The sequence below is a fragment of the Cervus elaphus genome, chromosome 18 (genome assembly GCF_910594005.1).
Source record: "Cervus elaphus chromosome 18, mCerEla1.1, whole genome shotgun sequence".
Classification (NCBI taxonomy): Eukaryota; Metazoa; Chordata; class Mammalia; order Artiodactyla; family Cervidae; genus Cervus; species Cervus elaphus.
Genome location: NC_057832.1, coordinates 18,898,392 through 18,919,121, shown reverse-complemented (window position 1 = coordinate 18,919,121; position 20,730 = coordinate 18,898,392). Strand labels below are relative to the sequence as shown.

At 39.6% G+C, this 20,730-nt stretch overlaps 1 protein-coding gene across 3 annotated transcripts in view; it reads right to left on the bottom strand.

The window, feature by feature from the left end:
• Window positions 1-20,730, bottom strand: part of CDK14 (cyclin dependent kinase 14) — a 638,693-nt gene that overhangs the window by 91,679 nt on the left and 526,284 nt on the right. For all 3 annotated transcript variants that reach the window (XM_043873241.1, XM_043873240.1, XM_043873242.1), the window contains 2 exons: window positions 14,271-14,410; window positions 7,012-7,155 (listed from right to left, as the gene is read on the bottom strand). In XM_043873241.1, coding sequence (XP_043729176.1) covers window positions 7,040-7,155; window positions 14,271-14,410 — 256 coding nt within the window. In that variant the 3' untranslated portion in view covers window positions 7,012-7,039. The remainder of the gene's footprint in view (window positions 1-7,011; window positions 7,156-14,270; window positions 14,411-20,730) is intronic.

Genomic DNA, 20,730 nt, shown 5'->3' with positions numbered 1-20,730 from the left:
AAAGCTCATCTGACCTGGAAACACCGAATCACAAAAAGATAGTCAAGTTTTGAGCCTCCATGGGCTGATGAACCAATCTGTGGAGCATCAAATCAGTTTCTTCTCTTTTAGCAATTTCGCATTTAAAAACTCTCAGTGAGAGAAAGGAAAGGGAAAAGCAAAAGCAAAAAACCCTATATTTTTAATGTAAAAAACATTAACTCTGAATTCTCTGTGTTTAAGAAAAACATTGAAATGTTTAAAGGTAATGGAGGATCATGTGAAGAAAAAGCGGTTTAGAAAAACAATGTGGATGTATACACATTTGTGTATCTGTGTGACAAAGAGAGGCGAGAGAATGAATATGATACAGCAAAAGAAGTAAAATGCAAACATTTGGGGAAAGCGGGTGATGGGTATCAGGCCTTCTTTGTACTATTACTCCTGCAACTCTTCTGTAAATCTGAAAACATGTCAATACAGAGAAAAATATACCCTTCAAAAAAATGCACTCTGGATGCACGAAGCATGATATATTAAACGTTCTTTTCATTCTGCTTTGTGACAATCCCAGGACATAATTAAGCAGATTAGATAGCAAAGGGCTTTGGTGAGTCCATTCACAAAGTTGATGGAGTGTCGGGTACAGATCAGAAATGAGCGAGGAAGAGAGGAGTGGAGAGGCAGAGAAAGGAGGAGAGAAGAAAAGAGAAGAGAACAGACAAGCATCTGCAGATACCCCTTAGCCGACTATTTTGCAACAGGGTTCAAAGGAGGTAATAGACTCTCTAGGGTAGAGGAGAAAGTAAGGAAAGAAAGGTGGAGTTGGGGTGGGGAACATAAACCACATCCCAGCCCTTTCTCAATCAAGTGTTCACAAATGTAGTCTGCATCTGTGTGGTTCGAAGAACTGTCAATTTCCTGAATAAGATCTCTTCATCTGCAGCAACGAGGAGGTAAAGACAAAAACCAGGGATTCTTTCAAATGAAACCTGAGGGGAACACTCAGGCTGGTTTCCCCCTCTGCCTGTTATTTCCACAACTATTGAGACAACAGAGATAAAACTGTAGTTGTTTGATAGGAAAAAAATTTCCAGAGTCATGCAGACAAGAACAGTTCTTGCAGGAAAAAAAAAATCATAAATCTTCCTGCTACTGAAAGAAAACTAGATCCAACACTTGAATTTCTTATACTGTGGCAAGTACTAATGGGTGTCATCTCCTTTTGTGTCTATCGTTAAGAAAATGCATCATGGCTTAATAAGACCTTTAGTCAAAAATATCATACATGAGACTTCCCTGGTGGTCTGGTGCTTAAGAATCTGCCTTGCAATGCAGGGGGCATGGGTTTGATCCTGGGTTGGGGAACTAAGATCCCGCATACCACAGAGCAACTAAGCCTATGGCACCACAACTAGAGAGTCCCTGGACCACAAGGAAAAGGTCTTACACAACATGACGAAGATTCCTGCATGCCGCAGCTAAGACCCCACGCAGCCAAATCAGTCAATCAAATTGATTAATAAATCACACACTGAGGGCATTTTTACACCATTAAAACGGGAGTTTCCCTCTATTTTGTTATCATTCAGTCGCTAAGTCATGTCCGACTCTTTGTGACCCCGTGGGCCGCAGCACGCCAGTCTTCCCTGTCCTTCACCCTCTCCTGGAGTTTGCTCAGATTTGTCTGATTTTGCCCTTGATAGAGTACAGACCAGGCCAAGCGCCTTCTGGCTATACCTTTTCTAGAAAGTTCAGAGGCTGCCAAGCCCAGCGTCCTCTTCTGAGGGGTTGTTACGGGAATGGTTGGCCACCCACGTCACAGCTCAGCTGACTGGACCCACTCAACAGCCGTGCTCTCCCTCCGTGATGATGGTGACACCGAGCAGAGCGGCTCTGGAGGCGGGTTTGAGCCTGAAGGAAAGAGTTCGGCCATAGGCCACCACAGGAACAGAGAGACGAGGAGAAGCGCCGTGTATGAAGCAGCAGAAGCCATGAGGTGCAGAGGAGACTAACGTACCGTCAGTCAACGCGGAGACACAAAGGTCACGGCTGGCCCAGAGCGAGGGGGCCGCCTCTCCAGGAGCAGGTACCAGAGGTGAGAGGGTGTTCGAGTTTGATGGCAGACAAACCACGGCTCCTGTCAGATCCTGACAGACATTCAGTCTCTCGTGAGGTCTGCCCGTGCAGCTTCTTAGACTGCCCACCTGTTCTTCCTTACTTCCCCACACAATCTCAACCGAGACCACAGTCAACCGAGGAAACCTTACCGCGTTTCCTTCCCTCAGAGGATCCCCACCCATGCTTCCTCTCGGGGTCTCCTGTCCCTGTGGTCACAGAACGTGTCACTCGATCATTCATCTCGGTCCCTCTCTGGGTCACCCAACTTCTTCCTTGCTTGAGTATTTCTCTTTCTCAAACATTCTGAGCTTCCCTGAAGTCATTACATTCTAGAACTGAAATATAATTTTACTGAGTGAATTCAGTTTAATTTCCCTGATTCCTCTTCACAAAAGCAGGCAAGAGGAATGCCCTTCACCAGTGCTGGGCAGTAGAACCGTCTGTGAGGCTGAGAAGGTCCCCTCTCTGCCCTGTCCAATATGGTGGCCCCTGGTCATGGGTGGGTAATGGGCACTTGAAATGTGGTACTGCTACTGGGGGTACAGAATTGTAATTTAGTTTAATTTTAATTCATAAAAATAAACTTTAGATAGCTACTTTAGATAGATAGGTGGCTAGTGGTTACCTTGTTGGACAGCAGAACTTTTATTAATAAATATTAATAAAGCACAACTTACTAATCTTCCTTTTAAAAAAAAAAGAAGGGAAAGGAAGGGATAGGTTTCCCCACTTTGTCTTTATCCAGCCCTGACCTAAATAAGTTAATTACTTTACTTCATAAATGTATAATTCTTAAATATTTACTGAAGAGGTCACAATATGTGGTTCAAAAGGCTGCCTGCATCAACCTTCTCTGGGGTTCTAAAATGCAGATTCACATACCCCAGGAACCTAGATTTTTAAAAACTCACTAGGGAGGACATCCCTGGTAGTACAAGCGGATAAGGATCCACCTGCTAATGCAGGGGCCACTGGTGCGATCCCTGATCTGGGAAGATTCCACACGCCACGGGGCAACTAAGCCTGTGTGCCACAACTACGGAGCCAGTGCCCCAGAGCCCGCGAGCTGCGACTATTCGCCTGAGCACACGGAGCCTGTGTTCTGCAACGATAGAGGCCACCACAACGAGAGCCGGGCACAGAAGCAAGAGCAGCCCCCGATCCCCGAGACTAGAGTAAGGCCACGAGCAGCAAGGAAGACCCAGTGCCGCCAAAAACAAACAAACAAACAAACAGATAAATAAACTGGATGTTCAGACAGCGATGCCAAAGAGCTTAAGCACCAATGCATTACATTTTGCATGGAGTTTGGTTTAAAAAAAAAATCCTTGTCTTATTTCATCAACATTCTTGAGCAATTTCTGCATCCTACTGTTTACCTGGCAGCCTACTTTTAGGAAATTATTGCTTGATGACTGAGTCAAACGGAAGAAGTCTACTACATTTTTTCTTCCATTTTCATATCATACTTACAGAACACTGATTAGCAAAGTTATATACTAGAAGCAAGGAGAGCGTCACCAAAATATGTGTGCAGTTCTTGCACCTGAACCAAATACAGCTTTTTCATGCACTAGACAGACGTTTGTATATTTATTATGAATTTAATAGGGTTTGAAGACTAGTGGATTCATTGAAAAGAGATGTTGCATAATGAGCATATACTATTTCAGAAAAATTGTAAAACGTCTGTCTAAAAGATCACAGACCATTCTTATCCCTTGTATTCGGCAAAAGGAGAGCCGACAGGCTGACTGTGCACCCCCTGTCTCAATTTAGAACGACTGGAAAATCAGCTCAGCATGGGCTGTATTTGGTATCGCTGTGCACAAATATAAGTGATACTAATGGATGTGATATTCAATATAGTTTCTGGGTTTTCCCTTGGGGAACATGTCTATGCACATTTAAGGTGCTCTCAGACTTTAAGAAAATCCTATCCTTCCATGCTGACAAAAAGATGGGGACAACCTATGCAATCTGTGGTCTATTCACATCTTTAGAGGATAACAAACTGTAGGAAGCACAGGATTTTGATCATCCATTGCCTTCTATCCCATTTTTAAACTTAGGGGAATGTGGTTTTCTTTTCATTTCATTTGGTTACAAGACTCTGAAACCAAAGTTGCTTTCTACTGCAAAGAAAAATACTCCTCATTAGCGTTTCCACTTAGGCCAGTTTATGCAAATCCAGAATTATTAACTAAATGACTGAAGTGACCTCAGTATGCAAGTTTAGAAATAGTTGGGCAACGTGGCATAGGAGAAAAACTAAGACTTGAAACCCTACTGTCCACCATTTCAAAATCAGAAGTGATACAATGCATTTTCCATATTTACCTCTGTCTAACTCCCCAAAGAAAGGTGTTTAAAATGCTGGATTACAGTCTGAACCCCTGTGAGCCCTCAGCCTCTTCCCTCTTCCTCTTTTTCCCAATCTCTCTAAGATTTATAAAGAATTGGGACATTTCAGGAAAATTTAAGACATCACAGCTTGCTCTAAACAGTTAATTAATTAATTCATTCATTCATCAACATCAAAATCTAGGGAAATATATATTTTCCTTACAAATACCCTTATTTATGTAGACTTTTGACTCTATAATATCTGCAATATAGATATTGATATTCAGCTATTGATCAGAATCAGCTTCACTATGCAGGATGTCTTAGAGCAATATATAGGCTATGTTATTTAATGTCTAAGATGTACACATTTGATTAATGTAAAACCCTACAAAGGCAAAAAGTTAAAGGGATTTCTTTCTTTTTTTTTTTTTGCTGACAGAAAACTCTTAAAATTCAACTTCTGTGTAGCTTTTCTGAGAAAAAAAAAATTAAATGTTTCCTCAATATAATGTTGAATCAAACTGAGGCATTTGGATTTCAAAGGAAACAACAAAGACAATAATGATAATAATATTAAAGCTTTAAAAGTTGATGTGAAACAGACAAAACTCACAGAGAACATATTTGTAGTATTATTAGATAATTCTAGAAGAGGTTCTAGATATATTCTTGAATCTAGTTTAAAAAACATACTACAAAGAAAAATCATCTTTGTAAAGGCTTTTGAATACCAATGACTAGTTCTGAACAGCTCTTCAAAATCCCTTTTTGCTTAAGCAATTTTTGAGACCTTATGGGCAATGCTTCTGTCCAGTTAGCCTGATTTAATTTATATGGAAAGGCTGACCTAAAGCACGTTCTAGCAGTTTTAACTGGCCAGGCTCAGCTCAGAGAGATCTCCAAAGAGCACAGAAGAAAGGACACAGCCTTGTGATGGAAATTCAGGCTTGTGTGTGTGTGTGTGCGTGCGTGCGTGTGTGTGCGTGTGTGCATACATGCGTGTGCGTGCGTGTGTGCGTGTGTACATGTGTGTGTGTGTGTGTGAGGCAGCAGCACAAATGAAGTTCACTTTTTGTTTGGCTCTACTGAATTGGTTAAGGGGTTTCTAAAGCCAGGGGCTCTCATTATGGTAATGCAGGTTAAATACTTTAAAAAGCATCTGCTATAACCCTCATGAATTAAAACCATTCTCAGAACCAGGGGATAACTGGTCAAAAATGCAGCCCCACGCTTTGTCTGACCAGTTGAAGAGAGACTGTAGATGCTGATGGGAAAATAAAGCTATGCTTCTTGGTAGCTTTTTATCCAACAGAGAGAAATAACCAGAAGAAGAATCTTACTCTTATGAATGAAATGGCAAGTCTACTAGTAGCACTTCCTGACTAGCATTTATACACCATCTTTTATCAATCTGAGAATCTACTCTCCAATCATTCATAAATCACTACTGAACTCCAGAGAGGCCAAAACTGACCCGTACATTGAGAGCCCTCAAAAGCTGAGACCAGCGGTGTTGTCTAATCACCCAGTAGACAATGTGGACAATTAATCTTCCGATAGTTCAGCCTGTTAATATATTTCAAATTAAGAGTGAGAGGAAGAAAGGGGAGCTCCTGAAATACCATCTGTATCTTTGGATTCACTGGAACATTTAATGACCAAATAGTGACACAAGCAAGTAACATATGGGCCAGCAAATAAAAAGCCTTCTCCACAAAAAAGCTGATTCTCTATTGACTTCAGAGTTATGTTGCATTAAACAAAAAGGTATATATCAGCATAAACCTCCAAATAACCCAGACATTCCCAACTGGCAATAAAGACACAGCCTCTGCAGAGGTTGCCAACTTATGCCTGTTTCTGTAATTCCTATGTGATAACCACTGGGACAGTCTGACATGCTTAGAGATTGTCTTGTTTAGGTTCTACTTTCCATTTGCAGCAGAGCAGAGGTCAAAGAATTGGAAAGAAGGAAAAGAAAAGGTTCGCCATGATAAGCATTGTACCAGGGACCACGCAGGAATCAGAAAGGGGTGAAGTGACCCAAACGGCCGCCAAGCAAAGCTAGGGAGCCCACGTCCTTTTCAAAGGAGGTAGGCGGTTCAGCTAAACACACAAACTTCTGGCAGGAATGTGAGTGCAATATTGCTCGAGTTGCCGATTTTTTAAGAAAAGCCAGAAATCTAGACGTTGTGTAAAATTACCCAATTTTACAATGAGAGCAACCAAGGGAAAAAAAATTGCATGGGCCACACACAGCAGGTCTGTGACTTAGATATCCTCCAAGATTAACCATTTCTAACCTCAGTGAAGAATGTGTGAGTAGGGAAATAATTTGCTTATGACTAAAATGGTTTGCTTATGACTATATAAATAAAGTACCATTTTGGTCAGGATCCAGGAGGTGTCTAAAAATATGGAAATGACATCAATTTGTAATGAAGGCCATAACGAACATAAAAGATTCACTAGATAGAAAAACATAAATCTGAAATATTTCATTTGAAAGATCAACTCGGTGTCTTTTCACAATTATTTTCCAAGTACAGTAGATCCTCTTACCTGTGCTCTCTTGAGAACGCTGTGCGCATCAGTGCTTGCTATTGGATAGACTTTTGCCATAACTACTGTTTTTCCCAAAGGTCCTCATGCTTTCTCCAGCTTCCGGTTGCAATCTTACATTTGGGACGGTAAAAATAGAAGACACTGTGGACAGAATAAAAAGTTTTCATTTATATATTTATAATCTTCTCTTTCAAAAGGTGAGGTTGAAATGCAATGCTGGACGTCCAGTACATGAAACAAAATGGTATACACTGGTCTTTGAAATTGTCAAGTTGTCACAGCCAGACACAAACACACAGATTCACACACACACATATGACAGGACAGTCTGACTTCCCCTCCAAACCACAGCTCAGCTGATCTCTCATATTGCTCTGATCTAGAGCAATTAGCTTGAATTTGGAAATGAAATATTTTGCCCTTTCTTTGTTCCATTCTTCCATTCATTGTTTGGAGAAGTATCTATTGAGCCCCATACTGTTTCAGGCTTTCAGAATCCTGTAGTGTATAACTCAGAAGGAAAAGAAACCCTGGTGTTTGCAGATTTCATTTAGGGGAAACAGATGATAAATGGGCCTTAGGAAGCATCACTATGAACAAAGCTAGTGGAGGTGATAGAATTCCAGTTGAGCTATTTCACATCCTAAAGGATGATGCTGTGAAAGTGCTGCACTCAATATGCCAGCAAATTTGGAAAACTGAGGAGTAGCCACAGGACTGGAAAAAGTCCGTTTTCATTCCAATCCCAAAGAAAGGCAATGCCAAGAATGCTCAAACCACTGCACAATTGCACTCATCTCACATGCTAGTGGAGTAATGCTCAAAATTCTCCAATCCAGGCTTCAACAGTACGTGAGCCATGAACTTTCAGATGTTCAAGTTGGATTTAGAAAAGCAGAGGAACCAGAGATCAAATTGCCAACATCCAATGGATCATCAAAAAAGCAAGAGAGTTCCAGAAAAACATCTATTTCTGCCTTATTGACTATGCCAAAGCGTTTGATTGTGTGGACCAACAACAAACTCTGGGAAATTCTTAAAAAGATGGGAAAATCAGACCACCTAACCTGCATCTTGAGAAATCTGTATGCAGGTCAGGAAGCAACAGTTAGAACTGGACATGGAACAACAGACTGGTTCCAAATAGGAAAAGGAGTATGTCAAAGCTGTATATTGTCACCCTGCTTATTTAACTTATATGCATCATGAGAAATGCTAGGCTGGATGAAGCACAAGCTGGAATCAAGACTGATTCCAGGGAGAAATATCAATAACCTCATGCAGATGACGCCACCCTTATGGCATAAAGTGAAGAATTAAAGAGCCTCTTGATGAAGGTGAAAGAGGAGAGTGAAAAAGCTGGCTTAAAACTCAACATTCAGAAAACTAAGATCATGGCATCTGGTCCCATCCCTTCATGGCAAATAGATGGGGAAACAGTGGAAACAGTGGCAGGCTTTATTTTCTTGAGCTCCAAAATCACTGCAGATGGTGACTGCAGCCATGAAATAAAAAGACACTTGCTCCTGGGAAGAAAAGTTATGACAAACCTAGATAGCATATTAAAAATCAGAGACATTACTTTGCCAACAAAGGTCCATCTAGTCAAGGCTATGGTTTTTCCAGTAGTCATGTATGGATGTGAGAGTTGGACTATAAAGAAAGCTGAGCACCGAAGAATTGATGCTTTTGAACTGTGGTGTTGAAGAAGACTCTTGAGAGTCCATTGGACTGCAAGGAGATCCAACCAGTCCATCCTAAAGTAAATCAGTCCTGAATATTCATTGGAAGGACTAATGTTGATGCTGAAACTCCAACACTTTGGCCACCTGATGCAAAGAACTGACTCATTTGAAAAGACTCTGATGCTGGAAAAGATTGAAGGTGGGAAGAGAAGGGGACAACAGAGGCTGAGATGGTTGGATGGCATCACTGACTCAATGGACATGAGTTTGAGTAAACTCTGGGAGTTGGTGACGGACAGGGAGGCCTGGCATGCTGCAGTCCATGGGGTCATAAAGAGTCAGACACGACTGAGCAACTGAACTGAACTGATGATAAATACTCAGACAAATAAATCAACTAGTTCTAAGTGTTATGAAGAAAAATAAAGCAGGGACAAGAAACAGGAAGTCCTGGGGTGGAAGCAGATCAGTGAAAGCTTCCAGGTAAGGTACCTTTGAGCAGAGACCCAAAAAGGTGAGAGGGCAAGTCATAGAAAGATCCAGAGGAAGATCGAGGATGAACTGAAGAAAGAGCAAACATCAAAGCCTTTCTAAGGAGAAGCAGGCAAAACAATTAGTAGGTTACTATAAAAATACAGCTGAAAGATGATGGTAAGTAACATGGGGTGGGCGGTGGCAGGGGAGAAGTTAGGACCCTCTACTGATCTGCTTTGAAGGTATGCTAACAGGGTCTATGGAAGAACTGGGTTTGGGTGTAACAAAAGAAGAATCAAGGGTAACTTCCAACAACTGGAAGAATGACATTGCCATTTACGAACAAGGTAAAGACTCCAAAATGAGCAAGTCTGGGGGAAAAGATACAGAGTTCAGTTTTGATAATATGAAGCTGGAGATGCCTATGAGACATCCAAATGGAGATGTTAAGTAGGAGCTGGATATGCAAGTCTGGAATCAAGGAAGATGGGCCTGGAGATTGAAATTTGGAAGCTGTCAGTATACACAGATGACATCTAAATCATGAGATTAAATGAGATCATCTGGGCTCTTGGGAGTGTATGCAGATCGGAAGATCTGAGGATTAAGCCCCAGGGCACTATAAGAGTGAGAGGTCTGGCAGATGAGAAATCTGCAAAGGAGTATGAAAAGAAATGTTTAGAGGAGTGAAAGGAAAACGTCCTGTCCTGGAAACCAATCAAAGGAAATATTACCAGGAGGAGATGGTGGTCAATTGTGAATTACGCTGATGGGTCAAGATGAGGGCCGGGAAAAGATCCATGGATAGAGCCTGAAACCAGCAGCTGTGGAGTCTTGGGTGCAGAAGCTTGGCACAAAAGGATGTAAGAGAAAATGGAAGTCTAGGAACTGGAGCAGCGAATACATTTGAACAGGGTGAGTTTTATTTTTAAAAAGATGGCATGGAGATCCATTCATGGCATGATGTTGTTTTAGGATAATATATAGGACACATGTGGGAATAAGTCAGAAACCCTACCAAAAGAAGAGCTGCAAAGGTCCTCAGGGATCACTGTGTCTCTAAACGAGAAGCTGGAAACCCACAGAGACTAAGGCATTTGTCCAAAGTTGCCTGGCTAGTTAATAGTGAAGCTGAAGCTATAAAGCTAGAATCCAGGTGGTCTGATTCCCAGTTCAGTGCTCCTCACACTGCACCAATTTGTTGGCCTTCTTTTACTGTAGATCTGAGTTTTGTGAATTAGCAAATGAATGTAATAAAATCAAGGACTCTGCGCTATGAAGTGTATTTTGTTCATTTACTTTGACAAGGGTAGTTCAGCTTCAATAATTTATGTAACTTGATAGTATACACAGGAGAATGCCCTGTGGTGTATTTGGGAAAAGTAATGAATTTCTTCTAAATCAGCCCTCGATTTACTTTCCTGCAATTAAATCTTTGTGAAGAAGTGGGGCAAGGCTGTTGGGGTTTTGGGATAGAGGGAGAATGACAGGGTGCCACTAGAATTAGCCAGCTTTAACCGTCAGATCCCCAGGTAACTGTACCATAATTCCTGCTTGATGAATTTATAATTCCTTCTTCAGTGGCACACTAATATATTACTTCTAAATTTTGGTATTATGTAAACTGGTGAGGTTTTAAGGACTAGCACAATAAAGATATTATATTGTTATACGTTCTTCCAAAGCAAATAACAGTCTGGCATCAGCATATAACTTCATTTTTATAAGAATTCATGGAATGACTGCAGGGCTCTGTGCAACCAAGGTTCTAATAACATTTGATTCTCATCTCGAAAGGTCTGCTACATTAAAAGTAGGCCAAGAAGGCTGGAGCCCACTTTGAACTTACAAGTAGTTACAATCTTCTTCTCTTCACCTGGGTTTGTTTTCTGCTTGCATAAGTGTTTTCTCTTTGTGGACATTCTTTTCTTTAAAAAAAAAAAAATGCTATGACCTATCTTTAAGAACGTGACTGCTGTGGACTTAATTGTGTCCCTCCAAAATTCAAATCCTGGAGTCCCAATGTGATAAGTTTTTAGAGATGGGGTCTTTGGGTAGAAATTAGAGTTAGATGCAGTCAAGAGAGTGTGGCCCTTAGCATGAGATTAGTGGCTTTATTTGCAAAGGGAGAGAGAGAGATGTCACTGTTTTTCTCTCTCTGCCATGTGATGATAAGGGAGGTGGCTGTCTCATCGGGGACCTTGATTTTGCAAACACCTTGATCTTGAACTTCTAGCCTTCAGAAATGTGAGAAATAAATGTTTATTGTTTAAGCCCCAGTCTATGTTATGTTGTTATTGCAGCCTGAGCAGATTATGTATTAAAGTGAGGTTCCTAAAACTGATCAGTCTTAACCATGACTTGGTTGCTAAGAAAATCCATTTATTGGTTCTGCAACACTTCTTTTCAGATGGCCCCCTTTCCAAACCTCCTTGAAAAGGAAGCATATGAGGATCCTGGCCCTGCTGCTGCTGCTGCCAACTGCCGGGTGATGAACTTTTACAAGACTCCACATTAACACAAAATTTAATTTTAAGAATTTCAAGAACTTCTAAATACAGTCTGCAGGATATTAACCTAGATAACAGTCACCAAAACCAGTCATTTCACCCAAAAAGAAACTAGTTCCCAAAGTCTCCAGAGCCTAGAAATTCTTTGTTTTGTAAACATGTTTACAAGGACGACCACGTTGTTCAAGATGGAAATGACTGTGGTATTTAAGACCGGGGTTGTCCTTTCTTGCGACTGGATTTATGCTTCATAATGATTATCTACTAGACACAGAAATAGCATTTCTGTAACTCAAAATTGTTACCGGAGGCATTTAGCAGAATCTTGCTTGAAAAATATAATGATTTTTCATCTTTATTCTCCCCCCTTCAAAAGGTTTCACTGCCCCTGATGTTTAACGTTATGCAAAGGCGTGTTTCTGCCAATGAATATCGCCTTATGGTTATGCTTCTGCAAATAGCCTGCTGTGAGCTGATAAAGGGATTAATGCAGCCAAAATTCTTAATCTGTGAAATTACAAATTAAATTCTCATATTAAAAATACCACCCTGAGGTATTTTTTGTGGTTTTAATTCCCCTCTGGTGTTCTGCATACATTGTGCTTGTTAATGACGGGGACAAGGCTGTCTCCGTTGGCAGCCTGCTGCCGAGTGATAATGTAGAGGCATTTACTTACTGATAGAAACTGGATTTAACCACCGGCTGATAAACTAAGTGGCAAGTGGGTAATAAGTCCATATTAACAAAAAAGTACTACTACAGAATTCGGAATTCATAGACCATCAAAATCCTGGCTTAAACTCAATCATCAAGTCAGATGGGATTGAGATGTCACCAAGGAGGAGTGCTATCAGGTTACAAGTTATACTAATGGGGAAAACAAATCATGTGTTCGGATTTGATGAGCCATAAACTAATGAGTCCACTGGCATCATTTTTTTTTTTTTTTGCCAGTATGGGAAGATGTGTCACCAATTGATTATTTTTCTACAAGGATTTCATCTTTAATTTTTTTTTTTTTAATGGGGACAGCAGTAGTGATGATCAATGGAAACTTTTGGAAAGTAAGTAGGGAATATGGGATGATATGGACTTGGAATATATGAACTACTGAAGAAGATTTCTAGTACAGGGTAGTAATGGGTTAATACATCTATAGTCACTTTGGAGTTAAAAAAAAAAAAAGCAATTAGAATTCAATGTAAAATATCAGAAAAGATTTAGGTTAGGAACACCCTAGAGTTGTTACTTGGGATTTAGTTGCCAAATAAAAGGTTACTGTTGTCAAGGAGATTCCAGGGCTATCATGGGGGGAAGTCTAAAGTCTAAGAGAATAAAGATATAACTTTTATGTATGGTGCATGAGTGCGTGCTAAGTTGCTTCAGGCATGGCTGACTCTTTGTGACTCTACAGACCATAGCCCAGCAGGCTCCTCTGTCCCTGGGATTCTCCAGGCAAGAATACTGGAGCGGGATGCCCTGCCCTCCTCCAGGGCATCTTCCCAACTTAGAGATCATCGAGGTTGACCTTGCATCTCTTCCGTCCTCTGCACTGGCACGCAGGTTCTTTACCACCAGTGCTACCTGGGAAGCCCATGTCCATGGTAAGCGATGCATCTTCAAGGACTAATAATGACATTATAAATATCCATCCGTATATGCAGTATATGAGTTTTTAAGGCAATAAGAAAAGAGCATGAGAAGAAATACTTCTCACTGGTATTTGGAAAGACTGTATCACCGCTGAACAAAAGTGTTCTTACTGCAACAGCATTTTGCAAAATTTCACAAGAATTTTGTTTCACACTTTGGAAGAAAGATGAGATCCTCCCAGTCATAAATCCTCCCCCAAATATTTAAAATGTAATTGGAAAAGGCTGTGTAAATATGAACACTTGTAAAAACAAAACAAAAACCCACCCAGGAATGTGTTTTGTTTTAAAAGACCCAGAGAAGAACTCTGTATGAATACCAAGAGCATTTGTAGTTAAAATGAATTACATGTCTTCAGTTCTTACATGTCAATTCAGTGCATTAGCCAATTGCCAACTCTGTTCGTCAGCTCACTACATAGCAGCCCTTTTTAAGGTTATTGTTACAACCAAGATAGTCTCTGAGAATCAAACAGAAATGAATCATTTCTACTCTGTGTTCTGCAGCCAGTTAAAAAGTACTGTACGCATAAAGTACTAAATATGTAAATCATATTTTCCTTCTCCTTTATGACTGCTCAGATCATTTTTTTGGACACACACATAATCAAATACAAAGACATGCAGCTGCTGACTGCAGAGCAGAGATAGCAAAATAAGGAATCCATTTTCTTCCTGTGTCTGGTAAGCTCACAATTGAATGGCAGGATTCTGCTAAATATATATGCACACTCCCTCCCTTCCCCCATTCCATCTCTTTCTCTTTGCATATATACACACACATACACACATATACATATAATGCATATATTAACATAAACACACATAATATTACAGAAGCACAAACATGTGAACCCCTCTGCATGTCTGTTACACATAGATGCTAAAATCATGCCCCGGCTTCAATTAGATGTTTCAAACTTGTCACACTCACTGTCAGTCAGTTCCCATAGCCGCGGGGGTAGGTCACTGAAATACTCGTGGCTCAAGGCAGCCTGAGCTGATAGTCTGTTCTTTGGGGAACACTGGAGGAGCTTGGAGGCCAGATCTTCTGCATGATTCACATAGCTGAGCCTGAAAACACAAGCAAAAAAGGGAGAAATCAGAACAAATAGAAAGTCCAAGTAAGGCATGCTGTTGTTTAGTTGCTAAGTTGTGTCTGACTCTTTGGACCCTATGGACTGCAGCATGCCAGGCTTCCCTGTTCTTCACTATCTCCTGGAGCTTGCTCATCTTACGTCCATTGAGTCAGTGATGCCATGCAACCATCTCATCCTCTGTCTCCTGCTTCTCCTCCTGCCCTCAGTCTTTCCCAGCACCAGGGTCTTGTCCAGCAAGTCAACTCTTGGCATCAGGTCGCCAAAGTATTGGAGTTTCGGCTTCAGCATCAGTCCTTCCAATGAATATTCAGGGTTGATTTCCTTTAGGATTGAGACATGAGGCTCACCTAATTTTTCTGGGCTTATTTATTCCCAGACAAGAAAACAAGTTAAATTGGCCGTTGAAAGTAAAAGAAGCAGACTCATAGTAGTTCTTAAATTATCTGTTACTCTAAACCAGGTTTTACTCTTCGTATCCTCATTGATCTAACAGATTTCTACTATGAGCCGAGGGCTGATGTTTCCAAGATAGAATTAGGTCCCTAGGTAGAAAATTTCAGAACATAATTTATCAAATAGTAGCCAGAATTTGTTCAGAGGATGTATGTACTGCATACACATCTGGAGATATTTACAAGGAAATTAATATAATAACATAATGATCAAAGGATCAATCAAAGAAGAAGATATAACAATTATAAATATATATGCACCCAACATAGGAGCACCGCAATATGTACGGCAAACGCTAACGAGTATGAAAGAGGAAATTAATAGTAACACAATAATAGTGGGAGACTTTAATACCCCACTCACAGCTATGGATAGATCAACTAAACAGAAAATTAACAAGGAAACACAAACCTTAAATGACACAATGGACCAGCTAGACCTAATTGATATCTATAGGACATTTCACCCCAAAACAATCAACTTCACCTTCTTCTCAAGTGCACACGGAACATTCTCCAGAATAGATCACATCCTGGGCCATAAATCTGGTCTTGGAAAATTCAAAAAAATTGAAATCATTCCAGTCATCTTTTCTGACCACAGTGCAGTAAGATTAGATCTCAATTACAGGAAAAAAATTGTTAAAACTTCAAACATATGGAGGCTAAATAACACGCTTCTGAATAACCAACAAATCATAGAAGAAATCAAAAAAGAAATCAAAATATGTATAGAAATGAATGAAAATGAAAACACAACAACCCAAAACCTATGGGACACTGTAAAAGCAGTGCTAAGGGGAAGGTTCATAGCATTACAGGCTTACATCAAGAAACAAGAAAAAAACCAGATAAATAACCTAACTCTACACCTAAAGCAACTAGAGAAGGAAGAAATGAAGAGCCCCAGAGTTAGCAGAAGGAAAGAAATCTTAAAAATCAGGGCAGAAATAAATGCAAAGGAAACTAAAGAGACCATAGCAAAAATCAACAAAGCTAAAAGCTGGTTTTTTGAAAAAATAAACAAAATTGACAAACCATTAGCAAGACTCATTAAGAAACAAAGAGAGAAGAACCAAATTAACAAAATTAGAAATGAAAATGGAGAGATCACAACAGACAACACTGAAATACAAAGGATCATAAGAGACTACTACCAGCAGCTCTATGCCAATAAAATGGACAACTTGGATGAAATGGACAAATTCTTAGAAAAGTATAACTTTCCAAAACTGAACCAGGAAGAAATAGAAGATCTTAACAGACCCATCACAAGCAAGGAAATCGAAACTGTCATCAAAAATCTTCCAGCAAACAAAAGCCCAGGACCAGATGGCTTCACTGCTGAATTCTACCAAAAATTTAGAGAGGAGCTAACACCTATCTTACTCAAACTCTTCCAGAAAATTGCAGATGAAGGCAAGCTTCCAAACTCATTCTATGAGGCCACCATCACCCTAATTCCAAAACCAGACAAAGATGCCACAAAAAAAGAAAACTACAGGCCAATATCACTGATGAACATAGATGCAAAAATCCTTAACAAAATTCTAGCAAACAGAATCCAACAACATATTAAAAAAATCATACACCATGACCAAGTGGGCTTTATCCCAGGAATGCAAGGATTCTTTAATATCTGCAAATCAATCAATGTAATACACCACATTAACAAATTGAAAGATAAAAACCATATGATTATCTCAATAGATGCAGAGAAAGCCTTTGACAAAATTCAACACTCATTTATGATTAAAACTCTCCAAAAAGCAGGAATAGAAGGAACATACCTCAACATAATAAAAGCTATATATGACAAACCCACAGCAAGCATCACCCTCAATGGTGAAAAATTGAAGGCATTTCCCCTGAAATCAGGAACAAGACAAGGGTGCCCACTCTCACCACTACTATTCAACATAGTGTTGGAAGTTCTGGCCACAGCAATCAGAGCAGAAAAAGAAGTAAAAGGAATCCAGATAGGAAAAGAAGAAGTGAAACTCTCACTGTTTGCAGATGACATGATCCTCTATATAGAAAACCCTAAAGACTCTACCAGAAAATTACTAGAACTAATCAATGAATATAGTAAAGTTGCAGGATATAAAATTAACACACAGAAATCCCTTGCATTCCTATATACTAACAATGAAAAAACAGAAAGAGAAATTAAGGAAACAATACCATTCACCATTGCAACAAAAAGAATAAAATACTTAGGAGTATATCTACCTAAAGAAACAAAGGACCTATACATAGAAAACTATAAAACACTGATGAAAGAAATCAAAGAGGACACAAACAGATGGAGAAACATACCGTGTTCATGGATTGGAAGAATCAATACTGTCAAAATGGCTATTCTACCCAAAGCAGTCTATAGATTCAATGCAATCCCTATCAAGCTACCAACGGTATTTTTCACAGAACTAGACCAAAGAATTTCACAATTTGTATGGAAATACAAAAAACCTCGAATAGCCAAAATAATCTTGAGAAAGAAGAATGGAACTGGAGGAATCAACCTGCCTGACTTCAGACTCTACTACAAAGCCACAGTCATCAAGACAGTATGGTACTGGCACAAAGACAGAAATATAGACCAATGGAAGAAAATAGAAAGCCCAGAGATAAATCCACGAACCTATGGACACCTTATCTTTGACAAAGGAGGCAAGGATATACAATGGAAAAAAGACAACCTCTTTAACAAGTGGTGCTGGGAAAACTGGTCAACCACTTGTAAAAGAATGAAACTAGAACACTTTCTAACACCATACACAAAAATAAACTCAAAATGGATTAAAGATCTAAATGTAAGACCAGAAACTATAAAACTCCTAGAGGAGAACATAGGCAAAACACTCTCCGACATAAATCACAGCAAGATCCTCTATGACCCACCTCCCAGAATATTGGAAATAAAAGCAAAACTAAACAAATGGGACCTAATGAAACTTAAAAGCTTTTGCACTACAAAGGAAACTATAAGTAAGGTGAAAAGACAGCCCTCAGATTGGGAGAAAATAATAGCAAATGAAGAAACAGACAAAGGATTAATCTCAAAAATATACAAGCAACTCCTGAAGCTCAATTCCAGAAAAATAAATGACCCAATCCAAAAATGGGCCAAAGAACTAAACAGACATTTCTCCAAAGAAGACATACAGATGGCTAACAAACACATGAAAAGATGCTCAACATCACTCATTATTAGAGAAATGCAAATCAAAACCACAATGAGGTACCATTACACGCCAGTTAGGATGGCTGCTATCCAAAAGTCTACAAGCAATAAATGCTGGAGAGGGTGTGGAGAAAAGGGAACCCTCTTACACTGTTGGTGGGAATGCAAGCTAGTACAGCCGCTATGGAAAACAGTGTGGAGATTTCTTAAAAAACTGGAAATAGAACTGTCGTATGACCCAGCAATCCCACTGCTGGGCATACACACTGAGGAAACCAGATCTGAAAGAGACACGTGCACCCCAATGTTCATCGCAGCACTGTTTATAATAGCCAGGACATGGAAGCAACCTAGATGCCCATCAGCAGATGAATGGATAAGGAAGCTGTGGTACATATACACCATGGAATATTACTCAGCCATTAAAAAGAATTCATTTGAACCAGTCCTAATGAGATGGATGAAGCTGGAGCCCATTATACAGAGTGAAGTAAGCCAGAAAGATAAAGAACATTACAGCACACTAACACATATATATGGAATTTAGAAAGGTGATAACGATAACCCTATATGCAAAGCAGAAAAAGAGTCACAGAAATACAGAACAGACTTTTGAACTTTGTGGGAGAATGTGAGGGTGGGATATTTCAAAAGAACAGCATGTATACTATCTATGGTGAAACAGATCACCAGCCCAGGTGGGATGCATGAGACAAGTGCTCGGGCCTGGTGCACTGGGAAGACCCAGAGGAATCGGGTGGAGAGGGAGGTGGGAGGGGGGATCGGGATTGGGAATACATGTAAATCCATGGCTGATTCATATCAATGTATGACAAAACCCACTGGAAAAAAAAAAATAACCAGGAGAATTAAAATAAATCTTCTGTTAAATTCTCTAGTTACTAAAGTTACTTTTCCTCAAAGAATTTACATTTTCTTACATTGAATGAAAAACTATTGGAATAAGTGCCCTTTCAAACATTAACAATCGCAATATTAGTGTGCAGGTTAACAAAGGGGATGAGCTTAAACCATATGGGACTGAATCAATTCAAGATGACCTTTAAAACAACAGTAGATAGAAAATATGTGTCTCAAGATTACCAAAAAAACAGAAGAGTAAAATCTTCCATGTGGTACAACTTTCAAATGAGTAGCAGACCACACTGCCCAGCCCAGCCTTGTTTTTCATGGAATCTCTTTTTCACTTCTCAGAGCAGTCAAACCCAGAGAGTTAACCTAAAGATGACAGTTAAACTCTTCTTAACAATGAATACCACTTACGAGTTGTTCAACATGTGTCAAGCACTTTCTTAGGCACTTTTCACAAACTCTCATATTTACTGTTTGGCAAGATAACTCTTGTTTCCATCTTAACATCATGGGGAGCTAAGTGGAAGTCAGAGAAGGTAATAAGTTGCCCAATTAGCAGGTTGAAAGGATTCGAATCCACCTAGAACCAGTTGACTCTAAAGTGGCTTGTATGTACCAAAACTCTCAGATCATTTCTAAAGGCTTTTACCCACAGATTCCAGAGTCTGTGCAGTAAGATGCAGTGAAGTACAGCGGCTCTGAGACGGCCAAAAGAATGTGAAGAAAAGCTGCATCTGCTTGTCGGTATTCTTTCTAAAGCCCTGACACTACAGAAAATGCAATTAACCAATAAACATTTTTCCCCAATGACCAAAACTTCTCTCCCTTCCCCTCCTCAGGCATCTCTTTAGTGCAGATTTAAAATTATTAATGGTGTGTGGGTGGGGAGGATGGATTAGGGGTGAGGAAGAGGAAAAGAGGTCATGAGTTTGGGAAGAGGAAGAGAAAAGGAGGAAGGCAAAGAAAAATATTACAGTACACAAAGATCCAGTCTAAGAGACCTTATCTCTAGATCTTTGTAAGTGCAGGTCTCACTGATGGGGGTTCAGTGTTTGGCTGTTGCAAGGGATGTTTTTAAAAAACTGATCAGTGTATTGGTTTTAAATTTCTACCTGGCAAAGAGAAACCTGTCTAAAGGAAAAGGAGGCATTCTTAAAATTCTCTGTGCTTTTTCTCTTTCTTTTAATAGGGTCCAGGACCATCCAAGTCATTTTTTCCTCTTACTAAGACTATCTCGCTAGTAAAAAAATTTCATTAATATGTTGCTAAACATCATATGCAAACTTTGAGATAGGTAGACTTCAAGGTTAAAAACTTCACTTACATTGAATGTACAGTTTATGTGTACTCATGATGAATAACATATTGGTATCAATTTTATACAGTTTTGATAAAGCACAACAGAGCCAGACTGAGAGTAGATGTGAGTGTTAGGCCTGACTCTATTGCAAGAGAGATGAACCACATTACGTCTGCCATCCTTCCAGCTGCAACAGGCCATGAATCATCCTTGTAGCATGGTTTCACTACTTTGAAGAATGATAAATATCTAGATTTAATGTAAATGTATAAATAATATTTATGATAAATATGATAAATTAATATTTATGATATTTAGATTTACTGTATATACACCTGAATATAGGGAATTAATCAAGAAGACATTTCCCCTTCCCAAAATAGACCAAGCTTGTTAATAAAGTCAATAAAATAATAAAATGCTTATTTGTGCTCTTCAGTTTATGCACAAATATTTGAATTATTGTATAAAATTTTAATTTG